The sequence below is a fragment of the Neolamprologus brichardi genome, chromosome 1 (assembly GCF_056152115.1).
Source record: "Neolamprologus brichardi isolate AB-2024 chromosome 1, ASM5615211v1, whole genome shotgun sequence".
Lineage (NCBI taxonomy): Eukaryota > Metazoa > Chordata > Actinopteri > Cichliformes > Cichlidae > Neolamprologus > Neolamprologus brichardi.
In genome coordinates, this window is record NC_142104.1 from 4,395,974 (window position 1) to 4,414,839 (window position 18,866).

Consider the following 18,866-nt stretch of genomic DNA (forward strand, 5'->3'; position numbering starts at 1 on the left):
GGATACTGGATGCCTGTGCTGGCATTTCTCCTGTGGTGTTGCTATCAGTGTGTGAAGAGTGGGAGAAGAGGGTTGCATTGACAGTCCAACACAATGGGCAGCACATTGAACACATTTTATAAGTGGTCAGAAACTTGTAAATAATGATGGGCGACTTCTAAATGGCCACCATGGTCACCACCCATCTTGAGGAGTTTGCCCCCTCACATATACTAATGTGCCACAAACAGGACTTTAATATCACCAACCATTCCCATGTTATTACGGTGTATCCATATAAATGGCCCACCCTGTACTATAGGCCATACTTTATACATATTCATGCATTTGTATAGACGTACACACAAATTGCTATCTTCAGCCCGTGTTTCAGTATCATCAATTTCACTATTACCTTGGCAGCGATGGTAGCTGGCGTCATCCTGGCTCTCTGCCCATCATCAGGATGTGATGGCCCAGCATATCCCTGGGAGCCCGGTGATGCCTCACTCTCCCTCAGCCTATCAAGAGGTTCCCTTCTTCTCTGGACTGCCGCTGCAGCCACAGGCTGCTCATACTGACCTGCTTTGGACCAGTCCTGAAGAGGTGAGCGGAATTAATAAACAGGAAGTAGGTGGTAACATTAGCACACACGACTTGTCCACTATCCAGCAGTTTGATGCCCTTCATCTGAGTGCAGAAACAGGGGGCCTTTATGGGTACATCAAGGACTGTGTGCAGGTCAGAATGTGTGGAACAGAGGCCTTTTTTGAGTGTTAGAGCATGTATATGTTGATGACCTTTGACCCTGCTTGGTTTTGGTCAGTTACCAGTTGGCAGACTGTAAAACCAATGAGGCAGATGAAGCCAAAACAAATGCACACAAAGCAAGTGGGGATGAACACTTGCAATGAAGCAGTGCAATGTGGTTATGAATGAGTTAATCAGGTGATAAAAAGTAAAAGAAAATAAATTCTATGCATTAACTTGTTAAACAGAAACAGAAGAAAATGTGCAACTGAAGAAATGGAAGCGAATGGAGAACAAACCTTCCACATAGGAACCTTTGATGTGGGAGAGGAGGAGCTGGATCCAGGGGGGCGGATATAGGGTGGGGACGCAGGAACAGGAAGAATGACAGAGAGAGGCCGGGTGGAGCCAGAGTGAAAAAGAGCGGGGCGGAAGGTAGCGAAGGACGAGCCAAACTGCGGGACGAGAGACACAGTCATGTCATCAGACAATGGAAAAGCCACAGACACGAAGCAAGAGTGAGAGAGCGGGAGACAGAGGGACAAAGATATGAGAGAGCGAGAGAGAGATAGCCAGCCAGCCAGCTAGCTAGCTAGCTAGCTACTGGGCCACACACGAAAACAAAAGCCAAACATGTGTACACACACACACACCAAATTCTAAGAATTTAATAGACAATGCAGCTGAAACCAAAATGGGCCTCTTGAAACACAATTAGTTACCGCTGCCATGCATCAAAATGACTCTATATGCAAGTTAAGTGTGATTAGAGTGGGACTAAGCCTCTACATCAACAAAGCCTACTTCTAATTGTTAGTTAGATACTGTTTAACACGTTTATGTTGATGTATTTGTAGCAAAAATTCCGATTGCTGAATTGTGGCACTTCTGCATCAGGTACCACAGAAGACTCAGGTAGTTCTGCATATTTGTGGGATTTGTACAGTGATCAAGGAAACGACAAACGAAGCATTGTTGGGGGAAAAAGTGTGGAAGTTGTACCTCATGCCTGACGGAGATAGAAAAAAAATGATTGGTGGGAGCTATTGTTTGATTTAGTAACTTCTCATTGTACCTTCAGTCACAAGAAAGTAAAATGCAGTTTAAGTTAACCGTGCACAGTATGCAGTGCAGTTTGTTATTATTAAAGCTGCAGGCATGACTTGTTTCCCTGAAGCACATAAATAATTGCTTACTGTTAACACTTGTCTTTATGTAGTTAACAGTAAGCAAGGGTTTGGGCTTATGTAGGGCTTAAAGTAAAGGAGCTCAGGTAGAAATCACAGTAACTCTGCTTTTGTTGCATGTACACGGAGCTGTTGCACCATTTTCCCAAATGTGCTGGATGTGGATACAGTGAGATGAGCTGATGAAACTGATCTAAAAGGGTTTTAGATCAGTTTTAGGGGAGCAGAAAAATTTTAATTGTCTCGTGAGTTTTTAATGGAACGTGTCATGTGTCTGCCTCAGATTCCATGATGATTTAATTAAGAACATCCATAAATAACCAACACATGCAATGCACAGGAGAGACTGCAAGTCTGCCTCGTGATGCTTATGCTAAATCTTGTCAAGATAACCAGTGAAAGTGGGGCACACGGTCCAGCTTGACAATGTGTATCAGTCAAATTAGAGATGGATCACAGATGGTTGTGAACACGTCAAGTGAAAGGGAAGCAGTATATGCAAGCTGGTACGGAGGACAGATGCTGCTTAAGATCAGAAATGAATATTTATTTTGCCTTGCAAGCATGATTTATATAATGGTGTGCAAACTGGCTAAAGAATGTATAATGGAAGAGGAAGAAACAAGTTCCCAAACATAAATAAAACAAGTCTCTGATTTTGTAGAGCTTTATTTGGGTATGCCTCTATCAATTAAAAGCACAGAGGACCGGCGTTACATGCTCCTATTTTCAGTTGGCGAGCAGGGGAAGAAGCAAATGGCTGTAAATCTTAAAGCCAACTTTACAATTGGCACCAATGTGTAGGTGGTTTATGCTGAGGAAGATACAACTTTGCCCCATGTGCCTATGAAAATAGAGCTCTAGAAGGCTAATTGCTGCAATGAACATTTTTTTAAATTGGAGAAAATGCATAAATTCAACCAACCCCTCGTGTCTCAAATACATTTGCCTCACTATTCTCTTGTGAGTAAGTGGGCGGTGTTTGATATGATGTTGCTTGATGGTACCACAAAGCTTTCTCTGCTGGAGAACACATCAAGACCCCAGAGATTTAATACTGTCAGCTCTATACCAAGTTTGACTTACCATTCAGAAATCAAAGTCTCCTACTGTTCGCGGAAATCGCTGAAAATCGAACGTCCTGCTACCTTGATGAGTGTAACGTCTCGTTTTAAACAGCATGTGTTGTGCGCTACCTTGTAATTCTGTATCAAAAATGACTTTACACTACCACAATTATCACAGCTGTTTAATAAATTGCTCAATCTTATATGAAATTACATTTTGTTGTTCTTGCCTGATGTCCCTGGAAAACACTACAGGTAATATAGGTGTGAATCTGACGGGTGTTCAGTGGAAATCTGGTTGACTTGGACAAGATGAGGAAACTTGAAGTAAACTTAAATGAAGCAGAGCTTAATTTTTAATTTCAAGTAATTCATTTATCTTCCCCCCCCCCCCACCAATCATTAAGCTGTATTTGTAAATATACCCTAAACTGAGAGTTTAACTCTAAACTTAAGAATAACCCAGCACTGTCAGGGAGAACTAATCTCTCACAGACTGACCACAAGTATGATTGTATGATTGTATGATTACTAGAGGTGGGGGAAAAAATTGATACTGTGTAGTATGGTGATATTTTGTTTGCTAATAATGTATCGATACAGGGACAGCAGAAATCGATATTTTGTTACAAAAAAGTTTTTGTGCTCTGACTTCAGAGCATGTTGATCCTTTTTCTGAGCAAGAATCCTGACATTCCTTCACTGTCCAAATGTGTTTAACTTTTTTTTATGGCAGCAATAAACATGACAGTTTACTTATTTTAATTTAAGACATGTTTTATTTTAATTAAGTTTAAAACTTTTTTATTTAATGTAAAATTATATTTTGTTTTAATTTACTTTCAAATTCTTCAGTTGCTGAAGGGGCTGCATAGTTTTCATAAACTGCATAGTTCAGAATAGCTATAATTGTACCAGATGGTTGTTCAGTTAAGTTGGACTAGACTGTAATACAAACCGTTCAGTTTGTCAACAATAAAACTGAAATGAGAGAAAGACTGAGTGTGAGACTTTGATATTAGAGAAAATGAATATTGATAAAGTTTACCTTTATGTACAGAATCTGAATATCGCAAAATATTTTAAAAAATTGCAATAATATCGTATCGTGAGTTAAGTATTGTGATAATATCGTATCGTGGGATGTATGGTGATTCCCACCTCTAATGATTACTGTGTAAAAATCTTAAAGGACACACATTATGCTAACTAGAATAATTTTGTATGATCCACAGCTCACAATAATTCCTGTTTCTCTTATACTGGGCCTTCATTCTATCCTCCATGTGAAGCAAATCATTATAGCCCCCCTCTCTTTAAGTTGGGCCCCACTACTGGGACATAGACCCACTATATACTCAATACTACATGTATGCACTATGCATACATAGCGTGAATATGGATAAGTATGGATAAGTATCAAGTGAAACCAATAGAAGAATAGTTATGTATAACAATCATAACTAAGAATAAGTTTTGGAGGGTAAAAACAAACAAGAATCTGTTGACACTATAAAAATCATCTAATTTTTTATTCATTTTTTCGGCTCTTTAATTGGAGCATGCCAGAGAAGGTTTGGGAGCCACTGCTTAAAGCTAATTTTCACACAAGGATGGGTCGTCTGTGATATCCTCTCGCTCTGACATGATACAGAAGAGGAAGCTCTCAGAAACAGAGTGTTTAGGAAAGTCTGAAGCCTGAGCTTTTGGCTCATAAGGACTACTTGTACACACACTGACCTTTATTTGTTAACTTTTTACGACCACACTTTTATTGCTTTAATTTTTTTATGCTGCATTTCAGACTGTCCATGTTATATGTTATGAATAAGAATACTTACAGTGGTGGGGGAGCTGCATTCACTGACTGACTGGCATGTTTCTGAGGCCTCTGATGAAGCTGAGCTGGATGATTTCTACACCAGGAAAGAAATAAGAGTGACACAAACCGATAAGAGTTTAGACCAAGAACCAAAACACATGTGTGAAACTTAATGTTTTTCATTAGATATCCAGTAATTAAATTCTATTTAAATATTTATCCTTTGTTATTTTAAAGATACACTGAAATGTTTAGTTTACCTGCTGGCTGTCCTTAAAATAGAGACCAAAAATTTCAGGCTGTGCGTGTGTCATTGGAAGCCAGCAATTTAAGCCACAGTAACTCTGAACGGGTCACATAAATAATGTAAATTTGTCCATGAGGCATTTGTACCTGACTAGTGATGTCTGAGGGCATAGGTGAGGGTGGCTTGGAGTAGATGTTGGCATCCTGGGACACGAAGCCCGAATCATGTGAGGAGACACTGCTGAGGCGGTGGGCAGCAATGCCCCCCGGTGGTGGAGGCTGGTGCGGCAGGCTGCTGCGGTAGCGACAGGAGGAGGAGGAGGATGAGGTGGGCGAGTGGGGCAAGGAGCCTCCGCCACCAACACCACCACTACCACCTCCCCCTGACGAACGGGAGGCACTACTGTGGGTGCTGTTTACACTGCTGTTGGGGGAGGAAGGTGTAGAGGAGAAGGGAGGGGGCAGAGCGATGGAGGTGTGAGGAATGTGGAGGTGATGATTCCCAGCGTAGAGCGAAGGCAGTATCAGGGAGAGACAGCATGATTAGAGAATGGTTGAATTCAGAGAGAAGAAGTGGGGTTGGTTGTTGTAGAAAATGATGGATTGACAATTAAAGGAAGTGTTGGAAGTTCGGATGATGGGTTGAAGGACCAAGAGGAGTTTACAGCAAATCGTTGGTTCATCAGGTCAGTGAAAACCCGCAGTGCGATGACGCAGTAAAGACACACCAGGAACAGTTAAAAGTAGAGACCCGCAACGAAATCAGGTAAGCAAAGATCCAGCAGGAGAGAAAGAGGGCAAATCACATGAATGCACACAAACAAGACACAAGTAATAGAAGATAAGTGGAAAAGAGTTCACAGAATGGCAGTTTTGAGTGGAAAAGTGGGAAAGAAAAGGACAGGAGGGGGTAGACAGAGGGTGTGTAAACTTAGAAGGATCCAGCACACACACATCTATACACACAGTAAACACTGAAGGCAAAATGCTGTGAATCTGCTTCACATGCACTGACACTCAGTTTGCTTCACAGAACCATAGAAATCAGTTCATAGTCTTTTGAAAGTATTCAGTTTTTTTATGCATTTGGCTTATAAAAGAGAGGCTGTCATAACTTATCTTAAGGCCAAAATCCTAGATTCTTTATTATCATTTATTCATAATGCTGTTCTGTCTGAAGGCAGTGCTTCTACAAAACTGATGACCCAATCATCAAAAGCTTGTTGAAGCACCAACTTCATCAGATGTATAAATGACGTCTTGATGCATCCTCAATCGTCCAGGAAAGTAAATCTCCAAAAGTTGACTCTGTTCATCTGGACGTAGCGTTTTGTGGGAGAAACGTTTCGTCACTCATCCAGGTGACTTCTTCAGTCTCAGCTGACTGCAGGTTTCCCCAAATCTTATAAACAGTACATTTGCATAATGACTGAAACAATGGGCTGGGAGGTCAGTTCCTTAATCTTAATCATGCAAATTCTCATGACCACTGATCAACAACCACTGACCAAAACATCTGAGTGACCTCACTGGAGGATGAACATCTGACTCTCATCATCCACTGGAGCACAAACTGGGTGTCATCAGGACGCTCCAACACAGAGCGAACACCATCCCCACAGACACAGCGGCCAGGGAGGCAGAAGAACAGCACATGAAGAAGGCCCTGAGCAAATGTGGTTATCCCACAGGCTTAAAACTTTCCTTTTTGCTAAAGCATATAGTTAGGGCTGGACCAGGTGACCCTGAATCCTCCCTTAGTTATGCTGCAATAGATGTAGGCTGCCGGGGATTCCCATGATGCATTGAGTTTTTCCTTTCCAGTCACCTTTCTCACTCACTATGTGTTAACAGACCTCTCTGCATTGAATCATATCTGTTATTAACCTCTGTCTCTCTTCCACAGCATGTCTTTTATCCTGTCTTCCTTCTCTCACCCCAACCGGTCACAGCAGATGGCCCCGCCCCTCCCTGAGCCTGGTTCTGCTGAGGTTTCTTCCTGTTAAAAGGGAGTTTTTCCTTCCCACTGTCGCCAAAGTGCTTGCTCATAGGGGGTCATATGATTGTTGGGCTTTTCTCTGTATCTATGAAGCGCCTTGAGGCGACATTTGTTGTGATTTGGCGCTATATAAATAAAATTGAATTGAATTGAATCCTAGCTGGACTTTTGTCAAAGCTGGAAAGGCACCTAAAGAAAGCTCCAGCCGATCCAGGAGAGAAGGACAACCGCTGCCTAAGCGAAAACCTGTAGTGATCCCATATGTGTCAGGAGTATCAGAACAGTTGAGACACATTTTTTCGAAACACCGGGTCTCTGTGGCTTTTAAACCCCAAAACACGCTGTGCCAAAAATTGGTCCACCCCAAGGATCGGGTCCCCCGACACAATCAGAGTAACATAGTGTACGCTGTTAAGTGCCAGGAGGATTGCCAGGATTTATACATCGGGGAAACCAAACAACCTCTGGCGAAGCGGATGGCACAACACAGAAGAGCTACCTCGTCAGGCCAGGACTCTGCAGTCTATTTACACCTACAGGCCAGTGGACACTCTTTCAATGATGAGGATGTAACATCCTGGACAGGGAGGAACGCTGGTTTGAGCGCGGAGTCAAGGAGGCCATTTACGTGAAAAGGGAAAGACCATCTCTGAATCGAGGAGGGGGCCTAAGGGTACATCTTTCGCCATCTTACAATGCTGTGATTGCAGCCATTCCCCAACTCTCTGTGAATGGTACTCATGGCCATTGATCAGTGGGCTTTGATCAGTGGTTGTTGATCAATGGTCATGAGAATTTGCATGATTAAGATTAAGGAACTGACCTCCCAGCCCATTGTTCCTTCAGTGGGCTGGTTTCAGTCATTATGCAAATGTACTGTTTATAAGATTGGGGAAACCTGCAGTCAGCTGAGACTGAAGAAGTCACTTGGATGAGTGACGAAACGTTTCTCCCACAAAACGCTACGTCCAGATGAACAGAATCAACTTTTGGAGATGTATAAATGACCTTTCATTTCAACAGACATTTGGATTTAAACAGAAACATCCTTTTTTCTGATGCCCTTTCACTCAGCATTTTCTAATTTGTTGGCTAAGTTTACTTTTTAATATTTTTCAGTGAGTTTTTGGCAGTCATCATGTTTTAATGGCCACGTTAGAGCTATATGTGGTCCAGTTTGATCCTATAATTATGCAGAATCACCACAGCCTGATTATGAAGGAACATTTCTGGGGTTAAATGAGTGGCTCTATCACCCATAGACACAGAATGTAATGACAGACTGACATGTAGACAAAACGACTGACAATCACACTGACATATAAACATCAAGGATGGCTCCTCTTTCTGATACTCAGAACACTGCCTATGTGTGCATGGATAAGAGTGTGTTTGTGTGTGAGTACCTGCACATGCTGCTCTTGCGTGAGCCAGAGCTGCTTGGGGATGACGGAGGGGTCTGATAGGACCAGCTGTAATCGGACCCCTTTAGATCCTTAATCACCTGAGAGAACGTGTAGGAGTCAGAGGTTTGTCTTCTATTTGTTTCTGTCTTTGTGTATGCTGGATGTCATGTTTGCGTATGCTTTTCACCTGTTCACTGGCAGGGGGCAGTTTGTGCGGATCAGTTGTCAGCACAGTGAGGTCATCGATGATGGCCTGGAGATGGGTGATCTCACCCAGCATAGCAATCTCTCCATTCTTAAAATAAGATAGAAAACATTTTTACTTTTTCTTTTACACTAAAGTCCAAAAATTCTCAGTGTACAGTTCCCACAACAACCATAACACAGTTAATTATACTCAGAGCTCTGGTTATTTTTATGTATGATTATTTTTCCTGATATAATTAAAGTGTAAATTAGTGTAAGCAAAGCAGTTTAGTTTCTTGTCTTTATAAAGATAATGTGGTTGAAGTGTCAGTACGACACAAAGTAACAACTCATTTTACACGTTTTTGCTTTACATTGTTTATTAATTAATGGTTTTCTGCAAGATAAATGTTATACTGATGCTATTCTTTAAAGTGTCTCCCATCAGTACAGCCCAAGGTTGTTCATTTTAGCCTTATAGTTTTGTAGCTAAATACATGTGTTTTTTTTTTAATGGGGCAATGTCAAACAATGGCCTCGGGCATAAGGGTTCAAATACAGTAATTATCAGTGGAGCTGTTCAGCTTCTCTGTACGGCACTTCAAAAGTTCCTTTAGACAGTGCTCGCCCTCATCTGTCCATCTTTCCTCCTGCTGTTAAAGTCTACCACATTTCCTCCATATGTGTCCTCAGTGTTGGGGAGTAACGGAATACATGTACCGCCGTTACCTATTTAAAATACAAAATATGAGTAACTGTATTCCGTTACAGTTACCGTTTAAAAAGGTGGTATTTAGAATACAGTTACTTTGTTGAAATAAATGGATTACACGGCGGTACTTCCCTGTTTCATATTGTGGCGGGTCAGGACTGTTTGGGTTTTGTTTGACAGCTACGTTCTGTTGTTCCAGGCGGCAGCGTTACGGTTGCCATGGTTACAGGGTGACGCTCTCTCTCTCTGCGTGTTTCCTGGGTGAGAGAGGCCTTTTTGTTGTTGTTGTGCTAAGCTAATAGGCAGAATGCTACAGGTATAGCTCTAAAGAATGTAGCATCATGGGCAGTGTAGTCCGTGCTGCAGGGAGAATGGACTGCTATACACGTTATGTGTCTGTGAGCGAGGGAGGGAGAAAAAGGAAAAGTACGAGCTGTCATCGAGCAAAAAACGGGAGCTGGAAGCATGTAAATATAATAATAACCACTGCAGCCAAGAAGAGTGCCTGACGAGCCCAGTTGTAAGTAAGCTATTAAGACTCGACTGTACACCGTGTTCGTGTTTTCCTCCGAAACAATAAGTTCTGTTGGAGCAGCCTTTCAACGCCTCTCTCTGTCTCTGCTAGCAAAGTTGATCCAGACAACAAAGTAAAGCTAGTTTTCGGCTACGAGCCTGACGCAGAACCCACCGTATTAGCCAGAGGTCCCTTTACTACGGTTCGGAGCCGCGGACCTTCAGTAACAGTAATAAATCACAGCAATAGTACATTCATGTAGTTGTAAACAGCATGATAATATATTAAGTAATCCAAAGTATTCAGAATACGTTACTCTCATTGAGTAACATTTTGGGACATGTATTCTGTATTCTGTAATGGAATACATTTTAAAAGTAACCTTCCCAACACTGTGTGTCCTCACCACAACTGGCTGAAGGAAACCAATGAAGGTGCAGAAGCGACCCCTCTCCTCCACCAGGGCACGGCGCACCGCCTGCTTCTCAGTCTCCTCCATCAGCAGGCACATGTCGGTCACATCCTGCATGGCACTGTCGAGCTGTGGCTGCAGGTCCCCTCGCCCTGGGTGGGAGAAGGCGCAGCAGTGGGCGAGAGACGTTTATCAAACGAGAGAGCAGAGACCGACACAGGAAGGTAGAGGTTTTCATCAGAGGGTGAGAATGAAAAAGGAAAGAAAGATGGAGGTGTGGAAAAGTGTTAATGTAACTAAATGTGGAAATCTCTCTGTCAAGCTTTGCTTTCCATAATGCAGGAGTTCATCCAACCGCTAGTACAGATTATAAAATTTTGACCAAGACAAAAAAAGCAGCAACTTGTTTATGTGTTTGTTTTTAAGCTATTTTAGCTCTGTATTTGTTCTAATATTAATGTGCATTAGTCAGTTTCCTATGTTGTTTTTTAATGAACTAACACTAAAAGTTTTGCTAAAAATGTAATGTTATCATATCTGTTGTAACTATACTGCAATACCTTGATAATAAAAGCTTAAATATAAGTGCATATGTAATCTGAAAAAATAAATTCTATCTTCTATCTCTAAAAATGCATCAAATGCAGTAAATGGAAAGCTAGACATGAAATATTTCTTTGTAGTTTTACAGCATGTAAGAGCAGAATGAGGAACAAAATGATAACAGACGAGGAGGGGTAGCATGGGAGTCAGATTGAAGCCAGCAGTGTCACTACAAAGCTGATAGTAACAGCTACAAAAATCATGCAGGAGTCAAGGAAGAAGTTCAGTTACATCATGCGTTGTTAAAAGTGACACTACACGACAGCTAGCTACAGACGCTGAGCTCTAATCTGTCACGAGGGGCAAAACTTGTTTAGGAAGCATTGGAGCTAGTTCATGTAGTTTTTAAAAAGGTCATGGTCACAAGTTTCATTATTTTCAATGGAGAAGTAAAAGCTAAACCCCAGTCGACCATTTGGGTGCAATAAATAAACTGTCATGCTGTTGTTGGCTCAGTAAAATGATGCCCATTGCAAGCAAGGCTGGATTGCCCACTGGGCACAGTATGTAACTATTCAGGTGATCCGAAAGGTCGAGGTTCAAAATGTGACATTCAATTTGTGGTAAAAAGACTACAAGTAAATATGTTTGTGCAGAAAAGTCAGAAGTATATTTTAACCTATAAATTAACATCACTTAACAACATTGCTACCCCACCTCTTGAATCACCGGTCACAAAACAATCTCAATATCAGTTGTTTCAGGCAAATTAAAAATTTCTGATTGAAACCTTCCAACATCAAAATGCACGATCTTCTACAATGACCCTAACACGTCGGCTCTGTAGAAGTTCATGAAAGTTCTTTATCATTTTGTCTGTGTTGATTTAAAGCTTTAAAATCTTCAAATCTGGTCATGCAGACTTTTGAACATTGTCTGGTTTCCCTGGCACCAAAGGAGGAATAAAATATAGGAAATACAACACAAATACAAACGTCAGTTTTTCCGTAAACTGTTTTCTGCACATTTTCTGCACACAGACTAGAATGGAGGACTTAGCTGATTAAAATGAAGAAAACAGACTGAGTGTGATGCAGTTCAGGACACACACAGCACGTGTTTCATGTCTAAACTAAAGTGGCACCAACCTAAAAGCACCTGTGTTGTAATGGGGCCTCAGATGGAAATTTAGCTTTTAGGCTTTATTATTTCAGCTTGCAATGTGCTTATATGGTGTACTTGACAAAATAATTGTATGCTAATTACATTACCATAAACTCATAACTAATTAATAACAATTTATGCACCGAGAGCGAGTTAAATTAAACAAAAGCCTACAGCTTATTATTGGAGTCCCCGTGGTGGGTTAATCCAGCCCTGATAAGGTTCTCTCTATTCCCCTTAAGTCTGCTTACATGACTATTTCATTATGGAAGACAATTTCCTGATATACCCCCAAAACTTTTCCATGACCTCAAATTTAGTAATAATCACTGCCTGCAGGCAAATGCTGGAAATTTAAAAAGGAAAGGATGTGATGCGGTAGAGCAGCGAGCGGCAGGCTGATACTTACCCTGCATCTCTATAGAAATACCAGAGGGGAGGAGAGACAGAGAGACGTAGCAGTGAGAGGGGGAGACAGAAAAAAAGGAAGCAAAGTAAGGAAAGAGAAAGGAAACAGAGAGAGAAAGTGACAGGGGCGGGGAGAGCAGAAATAGCAGAACTCATTGTTAGGGTTAGTACAAGGAAGCCATCACAAGACAGCCACAGTGCCAAATGTTAGAGCAAAATAACACAGCTGCAACCAAAATTCAATCGAGAAACAATAATATCATCAAGCATCAGCTGCGATGGGGCTTATCAGACACAGGAACGGACATTGCACAGTTTCACTGTTAATCTAGTCCTGTTATAGGATAGTTTAGGCTTTCAAAAGTGGAGCTGTCTCGTTTTGGAGATGCACTCAGGTATGCAACATTGTGGAAACATTGTGCCAGTGTGGAAGAGATCAGCATCAAAATGCATTTTAGCCACAATAACTCTCATGTCATGTGAACTAGAATGTCTGATGGCTTTAAACATTGCATAGATGGATAGAAGTTCAGACTGAGGACTAAGGAGAAAGGGCAGCGTGACGTCTCGGTATGCTTTTGTACTTTTTTAAAAAACACATTTTGCTGCTGACCCTTGAAAGCAGGACTTTGCTTATCTGTTACACTGGTAACTTTTCAGTTACAGTACGTACAGAAGGTGTGTGATAACTTCTACAATAGGTAACGCACTGACTACTGTGAAGCGCCTCATACAAACCCCCCTTCAAAGATATCAGACTATCGTTTTAGGATCATTTCTTATATTACCCTTGTTTTATGTGAGAAAATGACATCTCTAAGCATATAACTTGCATTCAGATTCACAGTCACTGTGTTGCTTTTGAAGGTGTGGACTTCCTAAAGTAATCAGGCTAGAAAAAACTGACATGATCATGACGGGACTTTTTATCAATACAAACGAAATCTTTAGTGAGAAACAATCTGAAAACTAAGATTCATCATTTATATTAAATAGTAGCCTCTCTTTGCACTGATGATAGCTTTGCATAATAATAGTAATATACTAATATGCATTATTGCTTCACAGGAAACCTCTGAAGACAGGCTGAATTTAAATTCTGCTTCTTTTTTCACTGATTTTGATCATCATAAGTCCAAAGCTAGGAAGCTAGGAAGATTATGATGGACCTCTCCCATCCCAACAATGGACTCTTCTCACTGTTGAGGTCTGGGAAGCGCTTCCGCTCCCTTAAGGACAAAACAGAGAAAATGAGGAGGAGCTTCTTCCCCCAGGCTATTCGGGCCCTGAACCAGGTGTAGGACTGGACTCTCACACATCACATCACCACACGCACCACCACACATTTCCTATAATCCTATAATTCCTATAATTTATAATCTTTATAATCATCCGCTATTTGCACTTTTTTTTACTGTAAATTCTAATTAATTTGTAAATTTTGTAGTAAATTGTAAATACTGTAAAACTTTTTTTCTGTCATTTAATGGTCGGGCATTGTACAGCTACAAGCATTTCACCCCCATGTCATACCGTGTATGGTTGTGTGTGTGTGACAAATAAAATTTGAATTTGAATTTGATTTGAAGCAAAACAAACTTACCAATTTAAATGGTGCAAACTTTTTTGAGGTAACAGTATCAACATTATCATTATTATTATTGTTGTAACATTACCAACATTCTAAACGTTTGTTCACAGCAAACCTTTCAATTTTTTTTAGTTTTTTCTGCTTTCCATAGGGGCGCATTTTTCGCCTTACAAATAACTGTTTACTCTGTTTCCAACATACTAATGTGCTTATAAGCCTTTCTCCCTAAACGGAGAGAAGAAGAATTTAAAGATTAAATAGCTGTTTCCTGTAAAATGTTAACTTTTTTCTTTTTCTGTTTCAGTCCATTAGTTGTGTTTGTACCAGCACAGCACAACAAACACAGCTAGCCTCATCCAACCACTGCAGTAATAAATGCTAATGCTAACCCCACCTAACTAAGTAAAGAGAAATGACATATTAACATATTGACTAGCTTTTCTGTTTAATAATTGTAAAGACAAAAATGATGGACTCTCACAAAGACTGTCCCAGGAAACTAAGTCCAAGAGTTACCCGTGCTTTGGACGACAATTTGTTTTCTTATTTTTCCCATGAGGCAATGCAACTGTAGGCTACGTAAAGGCTACCAGAGTGTGGAATACTACACCAGAGGACCTGACCTCTACAATATGGTAATGTAAACCCACCTGACACAGTCAGGCATAAGTTACTGTGCATATAGAAGGAAAAGCTCCATCATGTAGGAAAACATTTTGGAAGTTGTCCTCATGATGCAGGCTGAGAGACTGTAATGAGCGTGCAAAGTATTCATCAAAGCAAAATGTGGCTACTTTAAAGATACTTCAAATTGAAAGTGCATTTTGCTTCCCCCCTCTCTCTTTCTACATAAATATACATTTAAATTCTGACAAACCCTTGAATGAGTATATATAACACTCATTCAAGGGTATATGTTTTATATAAAATATAAAACAACAATTTCAATAATGATAAATAATTATCTTGAAATATATTTTAGACAACTTGCATGTGTAAATTAATCTGCCTGGCAACTGAACGGAAGCAGCAGCAGAAAGAAACCAACAATTATTGGCTGCTGCCTCGCTGGGTAAAGCGATTCAGGACAAATGAGAAAAGACCTGCAATTCTACAGAACGCCACCAGATGGCAATATAAACTTATAACGACTCAAGTTACTGTTTGGATGATGCTCACGTAGTCTGTTATCAAGAGTGCCAGTCAGATACAAAATGGCTCATTTTTTGTGATTAACTGCAGCCTTACACTTACAATGTTGTGTTTAGATAAATAACAGTAGGAACAATGAACTGGATATCTAAATATATTTACAGCTGCAACACATAAAACACACAAACAGCACTTGGACGAGAACTGTCTGAGTGACAACCATGAGCCTGAGCTTGACTGTTACCTTTACGAGCCTTCTTCTGCAGTTTCATGGTGTCAGATGATTTCTTCTTGATCTCATGACGTGACCTCTTGTACTCTTGACAGAGAATAAAGAGAGATGTTTTAGAAAAATGAATGCAAAAGCTGCTGAGCAAATAATGTCTTGCATTTCCAATAATAACTTGAATAGAAACAATATTAACTGTCAGGAACCGAAACCACCAAGAGGTCAGCGAAACACTGATTATTATATTTGGTTTCAGATGTACCCGCTCCCGTTTAGACACTGCTGTATACAAAAGTATAGTTTTAGAACTGAATGATGTGGAAGCAAATGTTTAAGTAAGATTACCTGTTTACTGCGGAAACACATATTAACAGGTAAATATCCTGTTTATATTGACAAAGTTCTGTCAAGTACCAAAATAAAGTCTATAGACAGACTCCTGCATATGAACATACAGTTTGGTTTGGGACAAATGTTCATGGTGTCAGGTTTCAGTCTGATCATAGTCTGAGTAGTATGGTTTATGGAATGAGGAAAAGACAACATGTATTTGGCACAATGCTATCCTAACAACACTGGCTTTGTCTTTTTTAAAGCATTTGTAAAGAATGACCAGTGCACAGAGCAGGAAGCGTCCCGGCTACGTCAGAAGCCCCAAAACATGCTTTCCCTCAAAGTTTAAGTCAACTATCTGACACCGTGGCAGTGGGACAGATAACTTGATGAGAATACTTCCTTGGCATTTTCAGACATGATTCTTTAGCTGTTTGACAGTTAGGACATCTGCAGGCATTACTTTTCCAGCTGCTGGGGTACAAGCTCACAAGGAGTGACGATGAGCAGGTAAAGAGGAGCGTTGCTCTAAGAAGCTGCAATGTGATCAAAGTAGGCATACACGCCACATGCAGCGCTGCTGAAACCTCATTTTAAAACGGTGTGCAGAGTTTGCTTTTTCTGTTCACTGCTAGCCTGTGCTAGCATAGCAATGGTGCAGCACAGCTGATCAAACATTTGCCCTTCTGTTAGAGCCGTACATAAGCAGTACACTTAAAGCTACTTCAGCGGTGAGGATATGGGGTTAGAATTTAGTGATGTTGAAGTTGAATGAATAAGCAAATCTGGGATGTCTGTGTACCTTTGGCGTGATCCTTATCCAGCTGGTTGGCTGTCTTCTTCCAGTCCTCAATCTTGTCCTGAAGAGGCGTGATAAGACTCTCCATCAAAGCACTGTGGGAGAGACAAAGAAGTAGATATTTGAATGCAAGTTAGATGCACTGGCAGTATCAGAGACAGTGAGCAGGGATTCATTAAATAGTTCCTAAGTGTGACATTGTGACAAATGACTGGTTTAATGTAAACCTGCAATATTCAGATCTCCACAGAACAGTGCAAAAAGTACAAAACATATTTCTGAAAACATGTTAATGTATACATCACCTCCACCTATTGTTCTACTTCATAATTTTAGTATCTGGACATTTTCCCACAACATGTCCACACATGTGATGCACATGCTCTAATATTAAGATAAATGCATGACTATTACGACATGTGTACATCTTTTATGCAAAGCCACACAAGAGCTTGAAGATAAATCAGTCATCAAAAACCCCGTCATTACCACAGTCATAGATCATTATCGCCATTACCATCATCATCAGCGTAATAGCTTTTGCTGTGGAAAAGTCATTAGAAAGTAGAAAAAAATGAAGATAAAGGCAAACAATGGTTGAAAGCAGACTCTTGGTGAGGTTTCCAGAGCGGTTTGCATTGTGTGCCATAGCTATATTTATTTACAGCCACTTCAATATGGATAGACAGACCAATGTTCCTAATGGAGTCCATATTGCTGTCAAGAAAGCCTCACCAAACATGTGCCCCATCATAAAACAAAGTCAGCTTTACTTGGAAATACACACATAGTTGAGCATTTTCTGACTTCTGAAAGATCCTGATGGGCTGCAGTTTAGGATCAGAGGAAAAAGTTACAGAAGGGAACAAATTCCTACTTGAAATAAGGGAGCTTGAAGGATCATTTCTTACTTGGTGAACTGACGAAGTTTGGCCTCAATGCTGCGATGCCTCATGCACATCCTGGTCAGAGCTGATCCGATATCTCTGGTTGCCCCTGGAAAAACAAACCAGGATCTTATTGTGAAGCATAAAATCTCCTAGTAAATTTACCACAAAGACCTCTTTTTTCTGTTCCACAAAAACACAGATCACAAAGCTGTGATCAATATTTACGTTACAGCTCGCCGTGTGCTGTGTAATGTAATGCAGTTAAAAGCGCTGCATCTTTCAAACACACGAACAGCTACACAGACTTTGTATTATTTTACCTCCAGCCAGTGTTTACACAAGACACCGATCTGCCTCGTGTAGACACTACGCGCACACCCCGGCTTCATCCAAATAAAGCAGTGTCTTGAGAGTGTGTGTGTCCTGCGCAGGGACCCAGTTTCGTGAGTAGCTAACCTGCAGCTGTAAACAGCAGTCTATTTTAAGGCAGTAGATCCATGTGGAAAAAGTTGACCTCAGAGTTTAAGTCAATTTAAGTGATGGCAGAGACTGCTAACTTCCAAACAAGGCGCTGATCTGTTGCCGCTGCGCTACAGGTGGAAAGCCTGCACGAGAAAAGTGATTAAAGCTTTATTCTCATGCTACGCATTTAAAGACTTTTAAACAGAAGTCAGGCTTATATAGTATACCTTACCTAGAGAGACCATAATCTCTACTGCCAGTGAAATGTATATAGCAGAAAATTCAGATTAAACAGCAACCAAATGGGATTTCCTCCTGTTTATCATACGGGCTTAGGCTGGCTTACAAAGTAATGGTAAATGGCCTGTATTTGCAAAGCGCTTTACACACCCAGTCATCCACCCATTCACACACTGGTGGAGGCAAGCTACAGTTGTAGCCACAGCTGCCCTGGGGCAGACTGACAGAAGCGAGGCTGCCATTGGCCCTTCTGGCCATCACCAGTAGGCGGTAGGTGAAGTGTCTTGCCCAAGGACACAACGACCGAGACTGTCCGAGCCGGGGCTCGAACCGGCAACCTTCCGATTACAAGGCGAACTCCCAACTCTCGAGCCACAATCACCCTTGCAGGGGGAGTACAGCAGGAGGAAGGGCATTAATCTAATACAGTGGTTCTTAACCTTGTTGGAGGTACCGAACCCCACCAGTTTCATATGCACATTCACTGAACCCCTCTCTAGTGAAAAATAAAATGTGATTTTTTTCAAATTCAAGACATAGATATGTTGTTTACTGGTGCACAAAATGAGCCGTGCATGTCACGGCGGAGGCTCTGCCAAACCCCTCAGACCGACTCACCGAACCCCTAGGGTTCGATCGAACCCAGGTTAAGAACCACTGATCTGATATGTTCTTTTTAACATTTTCATCCAAAACTGGAATCATAATTTTCAAATAAAAAGGACATTTTCAACCAATGCACACGTTTACTGGAACTTTACTTCCACTTAGCTTT

The 18,866-nt window shown here is 41.0% G+C and overlaps 1 protein-coding gene across 3 annotated transcripts in view; it reads right to left on the bottom strand.

Annotated features, from left to right (window-relative positions):
* The window catches only part of LOC102779958 (protein MTSS 2-like), a 92,948-nt gene that overhangs the window by 12,733 nt on the left and 61,349 nt on the right, over positions 1-18,866 (bottom strand). Inside the window, exons 4-13 of one of the 3 annotated variants that reach the window (XM_087842012.1) lie at positions 17,411-17,495; positions 16,503-16,594; positions 15,383-15,457; positions 10,275-10,432; positions 8,644-8,751; positions 8,457-8,554; positions 5,199-5,346; positions 4,825-4,899; positions 1,029-1,184; positions 395-577 (exon numbers count right to left, since the gene is read on the bottom strand). In XM_087842012.1, coding sequence (XP_087698138.1) covers positions 395-577; positions 1,029-1,184; positions 4,825-4,899; positions 5,199-5,346; positions 8,457-8,554; positions 8,644-8,751; positions 10,275-10,432; positions 15,383-15,457; positions 16,503-16,594; positions 17,411-17,495 — 1,178 coding nt within the window. Of the gene's footprint in view, positions 1-394; positions 578-1,028; positions 1,185-4,824; positions 4,900-5,198; positions 5,476-8,456; positions 8,555-8,643; positions 8,752-10,274; positions 10,433-15,382; positions 15,458-16,502; positions 16,595-17,410; positions 17,496-18,866 lie in introns of all 3 variants that reach the window. The other 2 variants (XM_087841953.1, XM_087842046.1) reach the window with 2 other exon arrangements.